Raw genomic sequence first — 21,940 nt, 5'->3', positions numbered from 1 at the left:
AGACATACTAAGATCATTCCACAATGGTAAAACATTAGTACAACTAAAGAATACATGTTGTATTGTTTCTATTTCTTCTTTACAAAAAGTACAACAATCATTTGTAATGATCTTGATTTTTTTTAAATAATAGTTAACAGGAAGAATTCTGTGTAGAACTCTGTATTGTAGCCATTGAACAGATGAATCATTAGTTGTCATAAAACATATTTTGAAACAGTCTTGTATGCACAAATTTTGTTCAAGTGGTAATTCATTATTCCATCTTGATATTGCAGTTGGAACCGCTTCAGTATAGTTCAAAATTTTATAAATTGCCTTGGTACATTTTTCATTCAATAAAATCACTTCAAAATACATTGGTAAAAAAGGAGTACAATTTTTTTCAATATTTACTCTTTCAACAAACACTGATTTTAAAAACTTTGAAATAGCGCTAATAATACTGTTGTATTGCATGACATACATATCAGGCAAGTTAAACTTATGTAAAAAATTATCGTATGTCAAAAAAGCTCCATTTGCAGATAAGAAATCTCCAACTAACTTTACACCATGTTGGTACAATACATTAATAAAGAAAGATTTATTGGCAACTGTAATACAAGAGTTGTGCCATATTGGAACATTGATAATATTTTTCTTAGTATAACCAGGCTGTTTGTTTAACATGTTCACTACCTGGTGCCATGATTGAAAAACATCTTGCCAAAAAACATTATTTTGTTTAATCATCTTTCTTATAAAATCATCCCCAAACTCTAACATTTTCATAGTAACATTTTTGCCGTTAATTGCAAAAAAAATATCCATCCATGGTTTGTGTTTGAGAGTTAACCTTTTAATCCATGAACATTTGAGAGAAGAAACAAAATTATGGACATCCAGCATTTTTAAACCACCTTTTGTGTAATCTTGAGTAACTATCTTTCTTTTTACTTTATCACCTTTAGATTTCCATATAAAATTAAATATTGCTGTATTCAATGAGGATAAAAATGCTTTATCAGGTGTGGGTAGTGAAATAAATAGATGATTCAATTTCGGCAAAATTAAAGTCTTGGCCACGGTTACTCTACCAACAGGAGTTAGAACCCTTCTGTTCCATTGTTGAATCAGTGAAAGAATTTTTGGCAGTTGTATATTGTAATTTAATTCAGTAATTTTATCTAACTCTACACAGAATTCTATCCCTAACAGATTAAAAGTTGTACTACCCCAATTGATTTTCCATCGGGTATGGTGAAAAACCTGATCTGAGAACTTTCTCGAGCCTATCCAAACCACCTTGGTTTTTGAGCTGTTGATTTTTAATCCCGAAAATTTTGAGAAAAACTCTAATGTATCTAGAGAATGAAAAAGAGACTCTGGTTTCAAATCAGAAATTAACTCTTTTAATAATTACGTATTACAAATTATTAATGTTCTTATTGCTAGACAATAATTTTTTTTAGACAAACTAAATCATAGCTCAATAAACAAAGAAAACAATGCAATTAAGACAAGTGCATGCTCGAGGCATGGATTTTAAATGGGTAGAGCCTATTCCAATCTGATCTTGAAGTATTAAAATAATAAAGACAAGTTGAGAGTTAGCTAGATAAGTTTGAATGAAATTACCACCATTTATTAACATTTCACCCAGTGACGAAAATCGGGGTTACATGGGACACCCGCACTCAACATATAACTATCACCGGGGAAAATAAGGTGTTTCTATGATGTTTATATTTCCAAGATACTATAAAAATGTATTCTCCTGGAAATATTGTAAAAATTTTAAAATTCAAAGGGATGAATAAATGTACCACCCATATATCAATATTTCCAGGTGTCTATATTAAAGCATTGAATGATTTATTTGTGACGTCGTCGTGTCAATAACTGCCGTCAGGTGAGCAGTCAAATTGAATAACCCACGACGACCTCAAAAATAAATCATTTAATGCTTATATTTACATTCCCTTACTGACGAAATCAATTGTTTACTTAAATAAATCGATATAAAGTGCAGATCACGGAGGGAGTAACAGCAAGAACAGCTGTTATATAAAACCGGTTTAAACTGGTTATTACATAGACTGTTGAGTTGAGATCGACGAGCATGAAAATATAATCCATGAAAAATAACTCTTGAAATTTTGCTTTCAACTATAAAGTCAACTTTTTTGTTGAATAATTATAAAAAAACATGATGTTTTGACAACATTCATGAAATACATTTTTAACCGATAACATAAAAATCACTGTTTGAGAACTACTTATGTAAATTACTCGTAAATTCATACGCAGTGAATAGGTGTTGCATTTAGAGGCATTTAATGGAAAGAAGCACAGTAGAATGTAAATATAATGTTATGTGCGAACAAACATTCCCACACCTTCCTGCAGTAATGATGGTAGACTTCTTATAGTCTGCATTATTTTTTCACCTCACCACATCAGTTTAAGCGCTTCAAGTCCTGCAAACAAGTTCATTTAAATTTCATATTAGCCTTGACACAGAAAGGAAGTCCAGTGTCAAACGCATTTAATGTACAGATGGTATACAAAATTTATGCTGATTTATATTCAGTTTGTTCTAATGCTAATTTTATCAGCTTTAACCATAATTTATGAAATTAGTGAAGAAAAATCCGAGTTGTTTAAAAATTGCTGGAGGTGTTGGAGGTGCACCATGTAAATAAATAAATACATGTACCCGCATTTCATATCTTTTTCGTACAGAGTATTCTCATCCTGAGACAATGTGCGACAAACAACTTGAAAACGCCATCTGATAATAAATTGAAGAAAAAATGATACAGAGCTTCTAAGCAGATTTGCTCAAGGCATATAATTTAGTCATGAAAAGGTCTACATAGAGCGAGTGCTTTCCAATTCCAGTTTTAATATTGCCTCATGTATGGCCGGGTTTAAAATAATCTAACATTACATTTTGAAGAAACTTTTTTTTTTATTTTTAAATATAAACATTTTATAACATGATATAATTTATTAACTTCCAGGGGGTTCTGTCTAAATCGGTACAAAAAAGAAACAAAAAAACAAAACAAAAACAAACAACCCCCCCCCCCCAAAAAAAAACCAACAACAAACAAAAAAACCCAAAAAACTAAATCGACCAAAAAATCAAATCAATTCAATATGTATATCAAAACACAACCGAGTAGGCTTCCTCCATTTTATATATTTACTTTAATTTAATTTACTAACGACAGACTTATGGATTTTTCAGAATCTAATATAACTCATGTTCAATTTAATATAATTTACCAGCTTCGAGGATGTTCTGTCTACATCAGCACACGTACGTTTTATTTGTGTACAGACATTGTACCTGTACAGGTACAACCATGTTATCTGTTTGTGTACAGACATTGTACCTGTACAGGTATAACTATGTTATCTGTTTGTGTACAGACATTGTACCTGTACAGGTATAACTATGTTATCTGTTTGTGTACAGACATTGTACCTGTACAGGTATAACCATGTTATCTGTTTGTGTACAGACATTGTACCTGTACAGGTATAACTATGTTATCTGTTTGTGTACAGACATTGTACCTGTACAGGTATAACTATGTTATCTGTTTGTGTACAGACATTGTACCTGTACAGGTATAACCATGTTATCTGTTTGTGTACAGACATTGTACCTGTACAGGTATAACCATGTTATCTGTTTGTGTACAGACATTGTACCTGTACAGGTATAACCATGTTATCTGTTTGTGTACAGACTTTGTACCTGTACAGGTATAACCATGTTATCTGTTTGTGTACAGACATTGTACCTGTACAGGTATAACCATGTTATCTGTTTGTGTACAGACATTGTACCTGTACAGGTATAACTATGTTATCTGTTTGTGTACAGACATTGTACCTGTACAGGTATAACTATGTTATCTGTTTGTGTACAGACATTGTACCTGTACAGGTATAACCATGTTATCTGTTTGTGTACAGACATTGTACCTGTACAGGTATAACCATGTTATCTGTTTGTGTACAGACTTTGTACCTGTACAGGTATAACCATGTTATCTGTTTGTGTACAGACATTGTACCTGTACAGGTATAACTATGTTATCTGTTTGTGTACAGACATTGTACCTGTACAGGTATAACTATGTTATCTGTTTGTGTACAGACATTGTACCTGTACAGGTATAACCATGTTATCTGTTTGTGTACAGACATTGTACCTGTACAGGTATAACTATGTTATCTGTTTGTGTACAGACATTGTACCTGTACAGGTACAACCATGGTATCTGTTTGTGTACAGACATTGTACCTGTACAGGTATAACCATGTTATCTGTAAGACAAATATGTATGAAATATGGCAGAAATGTACACTATCCATGCTAACAAAATCCAACAAAATACCGGATATATACATCTATAGCAAGGCAAACGCGGAAATCTAAAACATCAGATGGAGGATCAAGTACAAATGGCCAGTAAGCATTCACTGATAACCGGTCGCACTTGTTGTTTAAGTTGCTCATTGTCATGATCGGCATAATGGTAAAATATGTATACCATTCGTTGTTTGTCATTAATGAGTTACTTGCGTGTGAAAAACTAAAGCGCAAATGATTTAAAGGTAGTTAAAAATTGAAACAAATTGGTGTGCCGTGGTTTTTTTCACTGTGGCACTTAAAGGAATATATTCCGTTTTTTTAAGAAAATTTTTAAAGAAAGAAATGTTTTCATTTTTCCATTAAGGTACATAAGTTATTAACTTTCTGCAAATTATACTGTTTAAGTGAAACGCAGTTAAAAGTATTTAATATAAATTCGAATTTAAACCATCCGATAAACATTGGAAAAAGTTGATTTGTTGCAAAAAACCAGTTTGAACTCTAGAGAAACTAGAGACGATTTCTTTAATTTTATCAGTCACAATTTCCATGGAGTCTATTTAAATCACCGAATTGGAAAATTCTATTTTGGTACGCTAATTAGCGTAAATTATTGCAAATTGTTAAACAATTTAACCCTTATCAGAATCAATTGAAAGAAACAACATGCGATCATACATTTAAAACTACAGTTGAAAACCGAAAGTCACCCTCTAAAGGCAAAACGTGTTAAAATCATTGTCTAATATAAAACAAAATCAATTTAATGATTAGCAAAGTAAGAGTTCACGATGAGGACGATGTCTGTATTTGCCAATGAATTGAAACTTACCTTGTTAATGTGTCATGTTTAGTGGATGATGACCTATTTGCCAATGAATTGAAACTTACCTTGTTAATGTGTCATGTTTAGTGGATGAATGACCTATTTGCCAATGAATTGAAACTTACCTTGTTAATGTGTCATGTTTAGTGGATGAATGACCTATTTGCCAATGAATTGAAACGTTCCTTGTTAATGTGTCATGTTTAGTGGATGACATCTACACAGTTAAGGACAGAATACATTGATCATTTTGTGACTAGATAAAGTAGAGGACAGAGAAAATAAATAAGATTATTCAAATAACAAAGCATTTATTTAAATAAAATACACCTTAATATTTATAACATTTTATAATTTCAAATGTACATATGTACCAATACAACCTTATTCTACTAGTAACTAGTCATAAAACGTATGTACTAAATATGTAAATTAGAATAGGAATTGTCTTTAATGTTATACTGCAGACACTTGTAAATAAAAGAGGAATAACTCTTGAGCAATACTTATAAATCTTGTATATTGAAAATGGATTTATCTCCTGTGGAAAGCTAAATGTGAAACGAAAACATCCAGTTACATGTATTCTGCAAAAGTTAATTAATTCATGGTAATTTTTCCAAAGTTGCTGAGCGTGGTATTAAAAAATGGCCGAGAACCATATTGTTTTTAGATTTACCTTAAATTTATTGACTTTCGGTTAAATACGCTTGTGATATAAATATCAAACAACTATTGTAATGGTATATGCTAAAAAAAAATATAAAACTTTTTGTTATCTTTCACTTTGAAAAATATTCACACTTTAACATAAAAGCAAATAGAATAAAAAAAAACCAAATTAAAACAGGAAACATGGACACACCTTAACAATTAAAGCAAATATTATCCAGAAACTTAACCGTGATATACTTTATTTTTCGTTCATTTTGAAACCAAAGAATGATGACTGGTAAAAGAACTATTTATTTTTAAGTTCAATATAGTCACTTTTTTTCGAAGCTTAATTATTTTGTAATAATTTAGTTTTAGTTTGTATATCTAATTATTACTTAAATTGTTTAACGATTTCAATCATATAATAGGACAAATTTCTGTATTATAATTCTTTTTCAATCTGCTATAAAAATGAACATCGGTTTGACCGAAACAAATTTATTCTAAATACATTTGATGAGACGCAAAGAATGTTCTTCCTTAAAGAGCGCACTTGAGTTCTGTGGTTTTATCCACTTAAATCACATATCAGTGATAACGAAGTTCTAGCACGTCTTACATTTACACTTAGAGGTACTACAAGGACAGAGTGACTCTTATGAAATTGAGGTACTTGGAAGAGAACAAATAAGTATGTCTACTCCAACAGTTTGTTTTGTTTTTCTTTATATTGTTTTCATGAGAAAAAATGTTAAATAGTTTGACACATAACTTTGATATATCTCTCGTGTAATCTTCTTTCAAATAAAATAAACATTGGCTGAAATGTCCATCCGGAAGTAATGTAACATTAAACTATACATATTAATTGACGATGAAGAAGAATTGATAAATTTCTCTTTGTAATAACTCTTTGTGAAAAAAAAGTATAGAGGATGGGGAGAAGGCATAATTTTTAAAATTGTCGTCGTGTAAAGAAATGTTAGTTGCGATATTTACTTACTTACTTACTTACATAGTCCTCTTCGTGCTGGTTAGCACATACATCCGTTACCAGGGACTTCGATGTTTGTCTGTCCTGTGTGCATCTCTGAACCTGTCCCCATGTTCAGTTGTTATTGACAATTGGAATAAAGGGTTTAAAAGACGGATGACTGATATTTTGAACACCCCAGCCCCATACAGCCAGGATCATGCACATATGGATTTCGCTTTATTTCCTTATGTAAAGTAGAAATGGCTTAAATAGAGATGTTTGGACTTGAATGATCTACGATATGGCACAAAAGACATTATACAAAAACATGATACATTATGGTATGAAGGTGCATATAATAAATGGGTTAAATTACATAAAAGTGTGTGGAACTGAAAGGTGTTTTCTTTGAAAAAGAGTGACAGGTTTACCTTCCAGTTGTTTACCGTCACCTGACGTCATGGAAATATGAAAAGGTGCTCCGTAAATTTAATGCATGCAAAGTAAAAATCGCTTTATATTTAAAAAAATAAAATCATGTGATTTTTTACATGCTTATTTTCAATTGATTGTCATTTATTAAAACAAACTTCATCCTAATAAGTACTCTGTGACAGTAATTTTCTGTAAATTTCTTTGTCCGCAAACTTTTCCAGCAACCCTCGTACATATTATTATTTTTCGTACATATCCTCTAATAACAATGACATATTAGAGTATATTTTCTATATTCTTATTAAATGATGACGTTTTTGTTTGTTTTCAATACGTATAAATTAACCTTTTTAACCAACTAGTCAGTTATAATATACTATAATAGCCTGACTGTAAAATACGCAAAAAGGTACATGTTTCTTATTCATCAAGAATTGATTTCTACTTCACACATATTGCATCTACAATTAGTACAATGTTCTAAGAAGTGGAATTCAGACGATGACCTATTCTTAGAAGGGAACATGTTCTATTCTAAGGTATATCAAACGAATACAATTTATGTCATTATAACCTACCTTTAAAGTGTCACTTTATGTTAAAAAAAAGTACACATACATGTGTTTTAACAACTGTATTGTGTAAACTGACATGTTATTGTGTTTTATTGAAAAAAAAAAAATTAAGCATTCTAAAGGTATGAAAAAAAAATATCTTGAACAAGATATAGTTGCACACACAAGCAGCCTGATGTAGCATTGAAAAATTATAGCAAAAATATTCCACTTTACCTATTTAATGAAACTTTTAGGAAACCGATTTTTGATACACATAATAAAATTAAGTTGTTTATTTAATTTGATTTTTATCCAAAAACATATAGAAAGAGGAATAACTCTTTTGGCATTTCAAGTTAAATACGATACTGAGTTACTTTACTTGTCAACAAAAATATTGTTTGTTTCATTTAAACAAGTATTATGAAGAAAACAGATTAATAAACATTTTAAAATTTCGTTTATTTATACACCGTTTAAACAATTTAGTGGAACATATTTGACTTATACATGGTGAACGTTAGATTAAGTTGATAATGAAAAACTGTGATCACTATAAACTACTGATGGGAACTGTACGATTTGTTGATAACACAAAGTATAAATGACCTTTATTATGGTCTAATTATTGTCTAATCGATAGTTTATATATCATATTGTATGCAATCATCTATTATATACAACCGTGCAATACTTTATAGAATTTTATTTAACAATGCCTACTGACTTATTAATGATTAATTATATTAAGTTTGCATGGACATTCATTATATTCAAATTACGCAGCAGACAAGCTTGATTTGATGACCACAAACAGTTTAACGTTATATAAATGTCAACATGTACCGTGTCTCCATTATGTCCGTCAACAAAATAAGATCGTTGAGTTGTGTTCATTAAGACGTTTTTTAAAGTTCTTACATATTTTTTTGCATATACATACATGATGTGTAACATATACAATGTTTGCATTTACTATCCTATATTGAAACATAAACCCATGTTTAGATAATCATCGATAGCTAAATAACAGTCCATGATACTCATACAATGGTCAGTTTAAGTTGCGGGTGTTGAGGAAAGTGACGAGCAGCATGTGCACGTTTTTGCAAACCCGTAAGAATGATATCAAACAATTAAGCAATCTTTTGACAATAATGTATTTTTCTTTATCGAATATGTTGCTATTTGTAACAAAATAATCGTATGAACATTTGAATTTTTGTTAATAAACAAAACAATGCAGTAAAAGATAGTTTTATTCAAAAGACAATTTTATCACAGTAAGCATTTAGTTCAATTATACTAAGGACATGATGGCAAGGCTTAATATAACACTCGCAAACAGATTTCATCTCTAGTTTATATCACTTCACAACAGAAATAATTAGAGTTGCCTGAAAACACGTTCAACGTGTCATTCAAGTAATGTGTTTACAGAAAGAACAGACAAAAATGTTTGTAGCTTGAGATAAAACTTGCCTAAGTTTTACAAAATCATCTATCAGTATTTGAAATATCATTAGTTTTTCTTGTAGGAAGTGATGGTTGTCTTAAATTGGTAAATGTAAAACGCAACAAAAAATATCACAGATTCTGGACTTTTTCAGACAGTTATAAAAATGATAAACAATTAATATCTATTATAACAAAAACTTTTTTTTAAAAAATCTGACTGCATAAAACAAATTCTTCAAAAAATAAAATACAGTGTATAATTTTTTATCAGGAAAATATTTTTCATTAAACCTGACCAAAATTGCTTTCATTTTTGTAATTGCTCTCAATGTTTATGGTGACCTTCCACAACAAATAAAAAAAAAACTGAATTGTTCTTGACTCTGATTTTAAAACAAATATTTTTTTGATAATTCGAAAACAAAAAAAATCAAACTTCTAATATACAAGAAAACATGCTTGTTCTAATGTTTTTCGAGAGAAACAAATCATTTTTCTTCCTCAAAATTCGCTTATAGACGTCTTAATAATAATACAAAAAGCACTAAGAAAATATCAATCTTGCAAACATTCTCTGGATATCATCATACTGCTGTACATAGATCAAACTAATTTCACCTTTGACCAATGACCTCAAAGGTCAAAGGTCAACACCCAAATGTTGTAAAAATCCCCCATACTACTATATCAGGCATATCTTATCACAAGAAATTTTTTTATCAAAAACTGCATTATCGAAGAATACACCCAAAAGAGGTTAAAATGAGCGTGAATAAAAAAAATAAAAATAATCTTAAACATTGAAAGATTAAATGCACATGTGTTTGTTGTTTAGTCATATTATTTTCTTTATAAAAATACACAGTATTATTTTTAAAAATATCAAAATCCTTTTTATTATTAAAAAAAATATTTTAAAAATAATATGCCCTGTTTCATTTAAACACACACCCTAACTGATTTACATTAATGTTTATTAATGAGATGCTAATTATCGTTCTACTTCAGTGGAGAGATCATCTCTCTGACGTGAGGCTGGGGGGTGGGGGATCCTCTCAGTGATGACCCAGGGGGGCTCCTAGGGGGTTCTGAAATTTAAAAAAAAATCATATGTTACACATGGTTTAAAAATACAGGTGTATCAATACAATAGTTTCATACATTATTCACGCCTTCTTATATGGTATCTATTTTACAGTAGATGTCATTAGGTGAAATATACCACAGAAAGGACTAATCATATATACAATAAATACACAAATGTGTAAGTAACATGTTTCTCTTAATTTGCTTTCCAATGATGCAACATTATGTTTACAAAATAGGCCAAATACATGAACATGAGTAATAACACATAATTGTTACATGTTGATTCATGTAACATGCTATTTTGAAGCAATGTACAATGTACACTAGTAATGTGATAAAAAATGTGGATTACACTGTAATTAACTTACACAGTATATTAATATCTAATCAACCCTTCAATCTACATGTTACATACATGTAACCCTTTTGTCTAATGTAACATGCTCAGGTAAATGAAACACCTTAAACTGGTGAAGCAAGAATAGTGCTCTCTGTCTGATATAGGGGATGTGTAATGATGAGCGTAGCAGGAGAAATTGACAATTAACATGACATTAGTCCGAGATAAAAGGGATACTATGTGTATTTATGAATTTAAGTCAGCTTTCCTCAACCCGTTAACCGATAGAGTGAGAGATCACCTACCTTTGTTAACCAATGGAGTGAGAGATAACTCACCTTTGTTAACCAATGGAGTGAGAGAATACCAACCTTTGTTAACCAAAGGAATGAAAGAATTCCCATCTTTGTTAACCAATATAGTGAGAGATAACCTACCTTTATTAACCAATGGAGTGAGAAAATACCCACCTTTGTTAACCAAATGGAGTGAAAGAATACCCACCTTTGAATGGTCCCTGCTCCGTGACGTCCTGACCAGAGATTGGAGGTAGAGGGGGAGTGTTGGACATGGACCGCCGAGTCGACATCTCAGAGTCGCTGAGTCGGACTCGCTTGTTCCCTGCACTGTTGGTCACGGCTCGAGATACTGGGGTGGTAGTCGGCACGTCTTTAGAACCTAGATATATAATATAATAGCGTTCTGATTAGGTCAATACACGATTTATAGATCTGATGACAAAATATCGACCAAGGAACATATAATTACTCATATTTGTTATCATCTCATTTTTTGTTTAAAATCTATGTCATAATTATGCTAAATCCCTTTCCAATTGTCGCAATTTGTAATTTCAATTGTAATTCTCTAAATGATCATTATAAAATCCATTTAGTGTGAATGCTCAACACTTCATTTTTTACTGATACAATGACATTGACACAGTCTATCAGTTCATGACCTTGAATGTTATTGTCATTTTAACTTTACAAGTACATAAGACTTTGACCTTGATCTACCTTTGAATGACCTTTGTCAATTTGTGAGGGTGGGTTGGTTAACAGTGACATAAGACATATGAATAACCTTTCTTGCCAGTATGGGTCGATTAATATAATACGTGACCTTGACCTACCTGTAAATGACCTTGGCCTATTTGTGTTGGTGGGTCGGTTGACGGTGACATAAGACCTGAGGTTGTTCTGTGAGGCGTTGATTAGCCGGTCGTCCGTCAGGCCCGGGGATCCATACTTTGTACTGTGTATGACAAAAACAGTGTTACCCTGATTGTACCACAGCTATATACAACATGGTCCATACTTAGTACTGTGTATGACAAAAACAGTGTTACCATGATTGTACCACAGCTATATACAACATGGTCCATACTTAGTACTGTGTATGACAAAAACAGTGTTACCCTGATTGTACCACAGCTATATACAACATGGTCCATACCTAGTACTGTGTATGACAAAAACAGTGTTACCCTGATTGTACCACAGCTATATACAACATGATCCATACTTAGTACTGTGTATGACAAAAACAGTGTTACCCTGATCGTTCCACAACTATATACAACATGATCCATACTTAGTACTGTGTATGACAAAAACAGTGTTACACTGATTGTACCACAGCTATATACAACATGATCCATACTTAGTACTGTGTATGACAAAATCAGTGTTACCCTGACTGTACCACAGCTATATACAGCATGATCCATACTTAGTACTGGGTATGATAAAAACAGTGTTACTCTGATTGTACAACAGCTATATACAACATGGTCCATACTTAGTACTGGGTATGACAAAAACAGTGTTACCCTGATTGTACCACAGCTATATACAACATGATCCATACTTAGTACTGTGTATGACAAACACTGTGTTATCATGACTGTACCACAGCTATATACAAGATTATCAATATTTAGTACTGGGTATGATAACAATACAGTGACATCCTTGCCTAATGTAGGATGTATGTTATATTGAATCATCTACACATTAAATAATCATAAAACAAAAAATCAAATAAGCAACTTAAATAAAAAGATTAAGTACAAATCAATTAAGAAAAGATAATTTTTACAACTTCGTTTTTTTAAGCTTTTTTTTTCTAATCAAAGTTAACAATGAAAAATACCAATCATTTTTGTCAAAATTGCTCAAAGTTTTTCAAAGGACTAAGTGCGGTTTTATGCATTTTTTGCCCCCAAAATCAAAGTTTAAGAAAGAGCTTTAAAAATAAGGTGAGAGATAGTAAAAATCATGTTGGAAATAAATGTGTAAAGGGTTATTACCACAGTGACGTCATAATGTAGAAATGACGTCATGAAGATTGCATTATTTTGATAAATTGATGATTTGTGGCAAAATATGGGTGTTTTCCGATGGTTTTTCGATTAGGAAACATCGAGCGCAGGCTTGCTCAAGTACCATTTTTTAGTATAATGTGTATAACTATCTGAAGAAAAACATATGTTAAAATCGCACTTGAGCAGACCTGCGCTCTATACTTCCGAATGCAAAATATAGAGCAAAAATGAGAAGATTTTCATTTGTTTGCAATACGATACAATTTAAAAATTGGTTGAAATCGGGGGCAGATATTTGACCATACCGCACATAGTCCTTTCCTAGGCAGTTTAAAAGCAATTTACCGCCAAACAGTTATAGGATATTCATAACTTCAAACATGTATATTCTCATGCGTCCTGTAGACCCCTCATTTACCTGATTGTGTTCTGACCAATCAGCATCCTGTTTATATCCAGCTCTAGGATGCGTGGTGTGTTCATGGAGTTCATTGGATCAGAGGGATCGCCCTTGACAAGCGATGTACTCATCTGAAATTCCATAAGAAAAAAATTACTTAACCCGTCTCAGTGTACATGTGAGATAAAGCATCATCTTTGTGTTAATCTGCAATCTCAGGTAATTGTACCAATGAATCAAAACTGTATCTATTTTTACAACATTACTACACTATGATTGTCACTAAAATCCACAAAAACCAATATTTTTGTTTGGGGAAAAAAATATAAATATTGCATTTGATCATGTGACCAACCAAATTCATATCTCTGAAAACTTTTCAACAATGTTTTTTATTTCTGAAAGAAATATATGTGACCTTCAGAGCAGTTTAAATAGTGGTACCATATAGCTCGTTCAGTTAGTAGAGAACCTTAAATTCCAGTTTGATGTGTTATTATTTGCCTATTACAACAATTCAAATACAACAACTCAAATACAAATACAACAACTTAAATAAAATACAACAACTTTAATACCACTACTCAAATTCAATGGCTGTCACTATATGAGGGCAGTAAAAGTCAGAGCTGTGTTAAAAGAAAGTGTATGTTTATACAAAAATGAACCTAACTACAACTTACATTCCATGTCTGTCGTTGTACGGCGGTGTTATAGTTCAGAGCGGAGGATCCCATCAGCCCGGTCTCATCTCCTTCCAGGGGGCGGGGAATCTCCCTCCTGAACAGTGGCTGCTGAGGGGGGTCCAAATTCTACAGAAATAGACGGCCTCAGTGTTACAATGTTATATGATGTTGTACAGAACAAAGACAGCCTAGTATATCATTGTCATATCGTGTTGTATTCTAAAAACAAACCAACATCATGCAAAACAAAAATCATCAAAGAACCTTCACAGATTAGCGTATCATTTTGTGAATATAAAAAATACCCAATATGTTGCTCTTTGATATTATCTTCTTGCTATAATATTAAAAACTTTTTTATTTTTAACAATCAACAGCTGGTGACTGACCTAGTGTAGCTGTCTGGTGATTCCTCGGATGTTAGAGGCGGGGGTGGGGGCGGGGGCAAAGGAGCTCATCTCCCGGGACGGAGACACGGTCCAGTGGTGAGGTCGTGTGGGGCGGGTAAGCTTCCCCGCATAACGCTCCTTTATCTCCCTAACAAACAGACAGATAAATGTAGCAAACAGTGATAAAGTCACAGTTCATACACAAATAGTCACATATATAGAACAAATTACAGGGAGATATACACAAGTAATATCATTGGACATAAATTGTTTCAATTCCTTATTACCTGCCACGAATTACATACAGACATATTATGTCTCTCATTATTACAATTAAGTTGTTAATGATTGATTTTGGAATGCTTTCAGTGCATTTGATAATCCTTTCTATATATTACAATATCAACAAGAATGAATTCTTACATTTCCCAATGTATGACATTGAAAAAGTTTCATTATAATATGGAGTCATTTGAAATATAAATGGTTATCTGTCTTGCAACAATGAAATAAACTGTTTCGAATTATTTCTGTAGTTTTTTGATAAGCTATCAGTAAAATCCAGTCATATTGAGTAATGTGCCATTGCAGTTGGAGGATTGGGATTAAATATGCTTCAAGATCCAAGTTCAAGTAAAACTTGAGGCATGCCAAGACTTAGATAAGTATATGATCAATGCATCTGTACCTTTGCACACAATAATGTGGCCATGATTGTCAAATTTAAAGTATGTTTTGAAAATGAAAGTAGTTGTGGTTAATTATGGAAAATGAAAGTAGCTGTGAAGATGATCGATTATAAATGACTAGAGCTGACGTGTATTCACAAAATATCTTTAATTGTTGATTCAATGTGACTCAAAAACTGTGCGTTCACAAATCACCTTTGATTGTTCATTTAAGGTGAATGGAACTGGGTGTTCACAAAATATATTTTAATGTTCATTTAAGGTGATTCATGAACTGAGTTTACAAAAATTCTCAATATTTCATCCAAGGTGCAGTTTAGAGTGTGTCACCCATCACGGCAGAATTAAATTACCGCTCGAGTGTCAATGCTCCATATGAATATCTACCGTTAAAAAAAACACATCAGAAAATTAATGAACATTCTGAACCAAGGTGTGTCTATTTACACACATTGAGGCTGCCAGCCACTTGATAATGATAATTTTGATAACAAATTCTGAGATTCCCCAGTCCTTCATTACTACTATTGTCTCTTTGATCCAACATTATCTCTTCTTTACATACTGTATACAGGGAAATATTCGCCCCAGATTTATTTTTGCCCCTTTCGTCCTCCTTGTCATTAGGGGAATTCAATTTTTGAAATATTGAAAAATGATCAATATCTAGAAGTTCGACCTAACCCCTACCCATTGTACAGAAATAATAAATAAGTCAACATTTTCCAATTATGCATATCAGCTTAGTGTTGTTTTGTTTTAATTATAATGATCCTAGCCAAGTTTATACATTAATTTTTGCTTCATTGGTAGAATTTGCAAAAATAATTGTAAAAACTCTTTATAAATGTACCATAGAGCGGAGCTAGCTACCACATTGAGAGTAGGTATCGGAATAATATAAGCTTTTGAATGACAATATATTTTATAATTAGACTGATAAAGATGTCAGGAATTAAGTCAAATTGTAATGTAGCGATATGATATATATGCAATGACAAAAAAATAGTTAACAAGCTGTTCACTGCCTGAGGAAAACATATTTGTTCATGCATATCAGTGCTACAATGTACACAGGAGGTCTAACAGTTGATAAATAACTTGAAATTTTAATTATACGAAAAAAATTAAATAAATTAATATATATTTGAATATTGACAAATAAATTTGTTAAAATGACCAAAAAGTTAATCTATGTGCATAAAGTCATGCATCTTACTCCAACAGCTGGGTGTAATCTGCATCTAAAGGACTGCATCAGAGAAAGACACAACTTAGTTTTTATAGTATTTAACAGAGCAATGGAGGAAAATACTACATTTTAAAAAGAAATTAACTGACTTTTCCATCTACCTCTCTCCATCACTTGTTCATTGTATTAACACCCCCCCCCCCCTCTCCCCAAACCCTCGATAGAAGTACTTGGGTTAATGAGTAATATTTCAGACTCTTGCTCTATATATTATATACAACTACTCCCATCTGCCACTACATAACATTTATAGATTGTCAATTATATTTACCTCCCCCTGTAGGAGTACATTGGATTGATATGGAATATCCCATATTATGGTTGCATGGTTTCTATATAACATTTATAAAGTAACTATTCTGTTTACCTCCCTCTGTAAGAGTACATGGGTTTGATGAGGAATATCCCTGATTCCTGTTCTATTGAGTCCAGAGTTTCCATCAGGAGGTTAGCGAGTCGCATCTGCTCGGAGCCCATGTCGTCCATCTTGTCCGCCAAGCGCTTAGCCCGCTGAAAAAATAGAAGACAGATAAAATGATGCATGAACATTTCAATCAGTTTTGTCACAATACCTGTAGTACTGCTCTATTATAGGACAAATTGAAATAATTTGGCAACCTTTTAGTTGTTAGGTAATAAAACAGTTGTTATTACATCATACTGTGGGATCAATATATTTCGTGGTGGTTCAATTTTCGTGGTATTCGTGGGTACCGTTTATCCACAAAATAAAATCCTCCACGAATTAAAAAATTAGTGTTAAAAAATCATATTTTCTTTTGTTGGTATAAGAGAATACACGAAATTACGTCCTCCTGAACCTGTATCAATCCACGAAAATTGGCCCCTGAAATTTTTAATGATTGCACAGTATTCGAAGACTATGTCAATTTGCCCGGCAAAAATGTAGTACCTCTGTCACTGTCAGTCAGGGGATTTTGTTTTACTGTAAATAATTATACATTAAATCTGGTTTTGAAGCTCCTCGTCGCATGCTAATTTTTTTACATACATTATATGCGTAAAGCTCAGCTTTCTCTAAAACAAGGACAAATAACTTTTTCTTTCTAAATAATAAGTCTTCTATTACTGTAGATTTCTTATTCAACCCAAGCACTTAAATGTGCGATTGAGTTGTTTTGCATCAAATTGCAAAAATATGACATCCTTGCTTGCCTGTATTAGTTCTTAATGATAAATAATTATTTGCATCAACAGTTATTATATCTCACTTTATTCTGTAGCGCTTCCATTTTGTCAAGAAATTCAAACACATTTTCATCCAGACCTTTGCTCTTCTTAACATTTTCTGTAATAGAGCAGTAAATATGTTGATATGACATTAAACAACATAAAAATTATGTACAACAACATCAAAACCATCATACTGCACTAACGCACAGTATTCAATTTGTCTGCATGGCCTGCTGTGTTATAAGATTGATGATATCAAATTGATTGCCTAAATGTATTTACAATAGAATAATTACAATAACACTACAATATTAAGGTGGCTGCATGCCTTTAATCCCCTTCATCCTTCTATTTTTACATTTAGTGCATATTTCCCCTTATGTTTGCATTGGAAATCTGCGATGTTCAACTTCCTATGAATACCCTTTGCTAATCCATGCGCCATGAGCACAACTATAGACGTCTTCACGTGTTTTGAGTATACATATTTATTTTTGTAAGATTAAATGAAACGTTCAACTTTACCAATTTGATATGTACTTCTAAAAAAAATTATTAAATTATATCTACTCCTTAATTAAAAAGACTTTTCTCTAGAAATTTGCCGGCATTATTTTTAAGCCACGGTAGTGTAATAAATAACATGTTAATATGGCTGTTCCATGTATGTTTCATATCCCTGACTAAGAGCGTATATAATAGCTTTACAGCGATGATACACATATATTTCATACAAAAAAAATCAGTATGAATATAAATATAAACATTGAATGCTTAATTTTGGATGTCGTCGGTCCTATGACACACCAATGCGATGAAGACAAATTATCATACCACGCTAATGCGCGGTATTCAATTTGTCTGCACCGCATTGGTGTGTCATAGGACCGACCACATCCAAAAATAAGCATTCACAGCTTAAGTGTTACATCACCATATAATCATTGCAGTAATACTACAATATTAAGGTTGCTGTGTACCTTCAATATCCTTCATCCTGCTGTGATGGACATACTTCCTGACCAGGTGACCTAGTCTTTTTGCCGGCAGACTGACGTATTCATCCATCGTTGTCACCGCATCCTACAGAAACACAAAGTAAGGGCTCTAACTGCTAGTCTGTAAACTATAGGCTATCATCCTGTAGATTCATATTGGTCTATAATAAAACACTTCAGAGATCTTGATGGTTGTCGCCATTTTGTTAATATCTATTTTCTGGATTGATACCAGTACCATGTATTTGTTTGTATCTAATCTCTCGTCGTTGACAGCTCGCTTCAAATTTTGGCATTCCTTTCTGAGTCCAGCCTTGTAAACATAATGGCTGACTCTGGGGTTTGCTAAAAAATAAACAATCAAGATCAGAATTTTTAAACAAAAAAAATATTACATACTTTCAATAAACATACATGTATAATTAAAATATAATGGATGATAAAATTCATGCAGGAGTTATCCTTTTATCAGACAAACAACAGTTCCTTTAAATTCAAGTTAAGCAGCATTAAGAGAGAGAGAGAGAGAGAGAGAGAGAGAGAGAGAGAGAGAGAGAGAGAGAGAGAGAGAGAGAGAGAGAGAGAGAGAGAGAGAGAGAGAGAGAGAGAGAGAGAGAGAGAGAGAGAGAGAGAGAGAGAGAGAGAGAGAGAGAGAGAGAGAGAGAGAGAGAGAGAGAGAGAGAGATTGTGATCGGCTTCGCTATTGTGTCCGTATGAGGCATCCGGCAAATGCTTCCACGTGCGCACACATTCCGCTTGCATAAGTAGTTTCAATAAAAACTTGAAGTTTGGTTTAGTAGTTATGTTACATTTTACTCAGTTTTATTTTAATTCATTTACCTAAAGAGATGCAAACATACATATAATACAGTTCGACCTGTTAATTCAAAATGCACATTTTGTCTCACGCGTGAGAATTTCGATCGAAAGATTCATTCAGTAATGCAGTTGACCTCGATGAACTGACCTCAATCATAAGAAGATGATCCATGAACTGACGTCGATCTATTGATGTTGCATAATAGAAGCGAGGAAGACGGCTTGATTTATAAACAAGGTAACGTTATAATGCGACCTCAATAGCAAGTTATGATGGCATTCAATGTTTTTCAGTCGCATTAAATTATTTTAAAACAATTCATTCTTTCTATACGTGTTAATGATCTATGAAGAGCCCTACTCAGTATTCTAAAGAAGAAGATACATTAACATTTAATAGTTACGTTAAAAATATAAAACTAGACAACAAGTTTACGAACTGCTTTCCCCAAATTTATTACGAAATTAACTTTGTTGACGGTTTATAATGATAAAATAATGGTGTACAGATTCAAAATATTCTATATTATGTAAAAATACAGTACTTTTTTAATTATTTTACAAAAAACTGATCATGTTGATTGCTTCTAGCTATCAATATATCATTATTACCGATCATTCCTTTAAAAGGAATATTTGTTTTACCTGTTGCCCCACTCCTTCAGAGGGAGGTCTTGATCGACTGGAGGCTTTACCAAGGGCAGTTAACTCCCGTTGTAACTCGTTGATCGTGTCCTGCATCTCCATCATCACTACGGTGTTGTGTCTCATCTGTTCCTCTTGCTTCCTTGACTCCTCATTCAACTGTTGCTGCCTGCAAAGTTTAATAAAAATTTATTTGAATTTTTAAAACAAGAGGCCCATGGGCCACATCGCTCACCTGAGCAACAATAACGAACTACATTGACTTAACACACTTTACGGTCAGACCCGACCTATCTTCCATTATTTTCTATTTTTTCCTATTTCCTCAATGTGAAGATTTCCACCAAGTGATTCCATAATTATATTTTCCTGTTATATGATACTTTTTTTTAATTTAGATATAAAGTGTTCAATTGAAAATATATACTATGACTTTATTTATAAGCATTCAAATGCATTTTGCATGCTATTTTAAGGAAAATTCTAAATATTATAGCTCTAAAAATAGCCTGGTAATAAACCTTGAATATTTGGAAATTAACAGGTTTAAATGTTAATAAATAAGGAATAATTTATCAAGGAAAATTATATAAAATTGAGGACCGTCTCGTGTGTCCTTAGATAATTAAGAACAGTAAAATTTAATATTTAGCAAAGTTAAGTACCATGATAATTTTCTGACCAAAACCTCAATATTTTACAAGTAATAGCTTTCCAAAAAGCTTGCCTGACTAAATGAAATTATTTAATTTAAGCATGCATGTATCAATTAGGCTATCTTATCGGAAATGAATTTTAATTTTCGCTGCTGATCATAAATTTATAATGCACATATGCACACATATCATGTAAGTTCATGTAAACTTGAAAGCTAAAGAGTATAATTATTAGTCGTTTTTTTTCAAATTGTATTTGTTATATTAATTGCAAAATTGCTACATACATGTAACTGAAAGGCATTTTTAAAAACTTCCAACCTTATGAAATATGAGAGGGTATACAAAAACGTATTTTTTTTTTGAATGTGTGTGGGCAGCTTCATCAAAATCATCTTGACAAGCAATTAAAAAAGGGTAAATTCTCAAATTCATTACAAAAACCCTAACTGTAACTTCAATTCAATTAGAATTCCTTATTTGCAGTTTCATTATTGCATGCTCCTACAAAAGTGGAGGGGGGAGGCAAATCCATGATATTTCAATTTATCCTATAAAGTTAAGAAAAGTGCCAGCTGTCAAAAAAGAGGGGAGGGGAAAGCAGCCTCCCTCACCCCAACCCCCGATGCTACGTGCCTGTGATGTGCTCTGGGGTATTTGCATGATCACAACGGACTCGTCAACTAATCGGCGCGCAAAAACTATGAATGAGACATGTTGGCGTGAAATCCTGCTTTACCGTTCAAGCAAGGAATGAACTCATCCATTGGCAGAGATCTGGGGTGGGGGGGGGATGAATTTTTTAACATTTGTTTTGTAATTGCTACATACATTATATTATACTTTGGATCCGATGTTTTGGAATTTCGGAAGAAATATATCGAATTAAAAAACACACTTGATAAGTAATTGTTAAATGTAGTAATGTACATTTAGAAAGACACCGAATTATGTTCCATTTTAAAGATTAATGACATCGCCCAACTGAACGAACATCGGGTCACACCCCGCTTTGGTACGAAAGCCGAGAAGGATCATTCGAGATACGAGATTCGAAATACGAGATTCGAACTACGAGATTTGAGATTCGAAATTTGAGATTCAAGATCTAATTAACCAATCAAATCAAGGATCTGAAAACACGTATCCTAGCGACATCAAACTGTT

The 21,940-nt window shown here is 32.5% G+C and overlaps 1 protein-coding gene across 3 annotated transcripts; it reads right to left on the bottom strand.

Annotated features, from left to right (window-relative positions):
* Nucleotides 1-9,072: 9,072 nt before the first annotated feature.
* LOC128171411 (uncharacterized) lies at nt 9,073-20,270 on the bottom strand. 3 transcript variants are annotated; one of them, XM_052837207.1, is made up of 8 exons: nt 20,118-20,270; nt 18,892-18,998; nt 18,636-18,738; nt 17,694-17,770; nt 16,829-16,971; nt 16,429-16,461; nt 14,521-14,668; nt 14,124-14,257 (listed from the first exon to the last, which is right to left on the bottom strand). In XM_052837207.1, the coding sequence occupies exons 2-7, from the start codon at nt 18,892-18,894 to the stop codon at nt 14,521-14,523; spliced, it is 507 nt and encodes a 168-aa protein (XP_052693167.1). In that variant the 5' UTR covers nt 18,895-18,998; nt 20,118-20,270; the 3' UTR covers nt 14,124-14,257. The 3 variants fall into 3 exon arrangements, with proteins under 3 accessions (XP_052693166.1, XP_052693167.1, XP_052693168.1); XM_052837208.1 differs by lacking the exon at nt 16,429-16,461; XM_052837206.1 differs by lacking the exons at nt 16,429-16,461; nt 16,829-16,971; nt 17,694-17,770; ... (1 more) ...; nt 18,892-18,998; nt 20,118-20,270 and adding exons at nt 9,073-10,375; nt 11,221-11,394; nt 11,852-11,973; nt 13,464-13,576 and having other exon boundaries at nt 14,129-14,257; nt 14,521-14,630.
* Between the last annotated feature and the right edge of the window lie 1,670 nt (nt 20,271-21,940).

Source organism: Crassostrea angulata, chromosome 2, assembly GCF_025612915.1.
Source record: "Crassostrea angulata isolate pt1a10 chromosome 2, ASM2561291v2, whole genome shotgun sequence".
Taxonomy (NCBI): Eukaryota; Metazoa; Mollusca; class Bivalvia; order Ostreida; family Ostreidae; genus Magallana; species Magallana angulata.
This window is presented reverse-complemented; position numbering and strand designations above follow the sequence as displayed.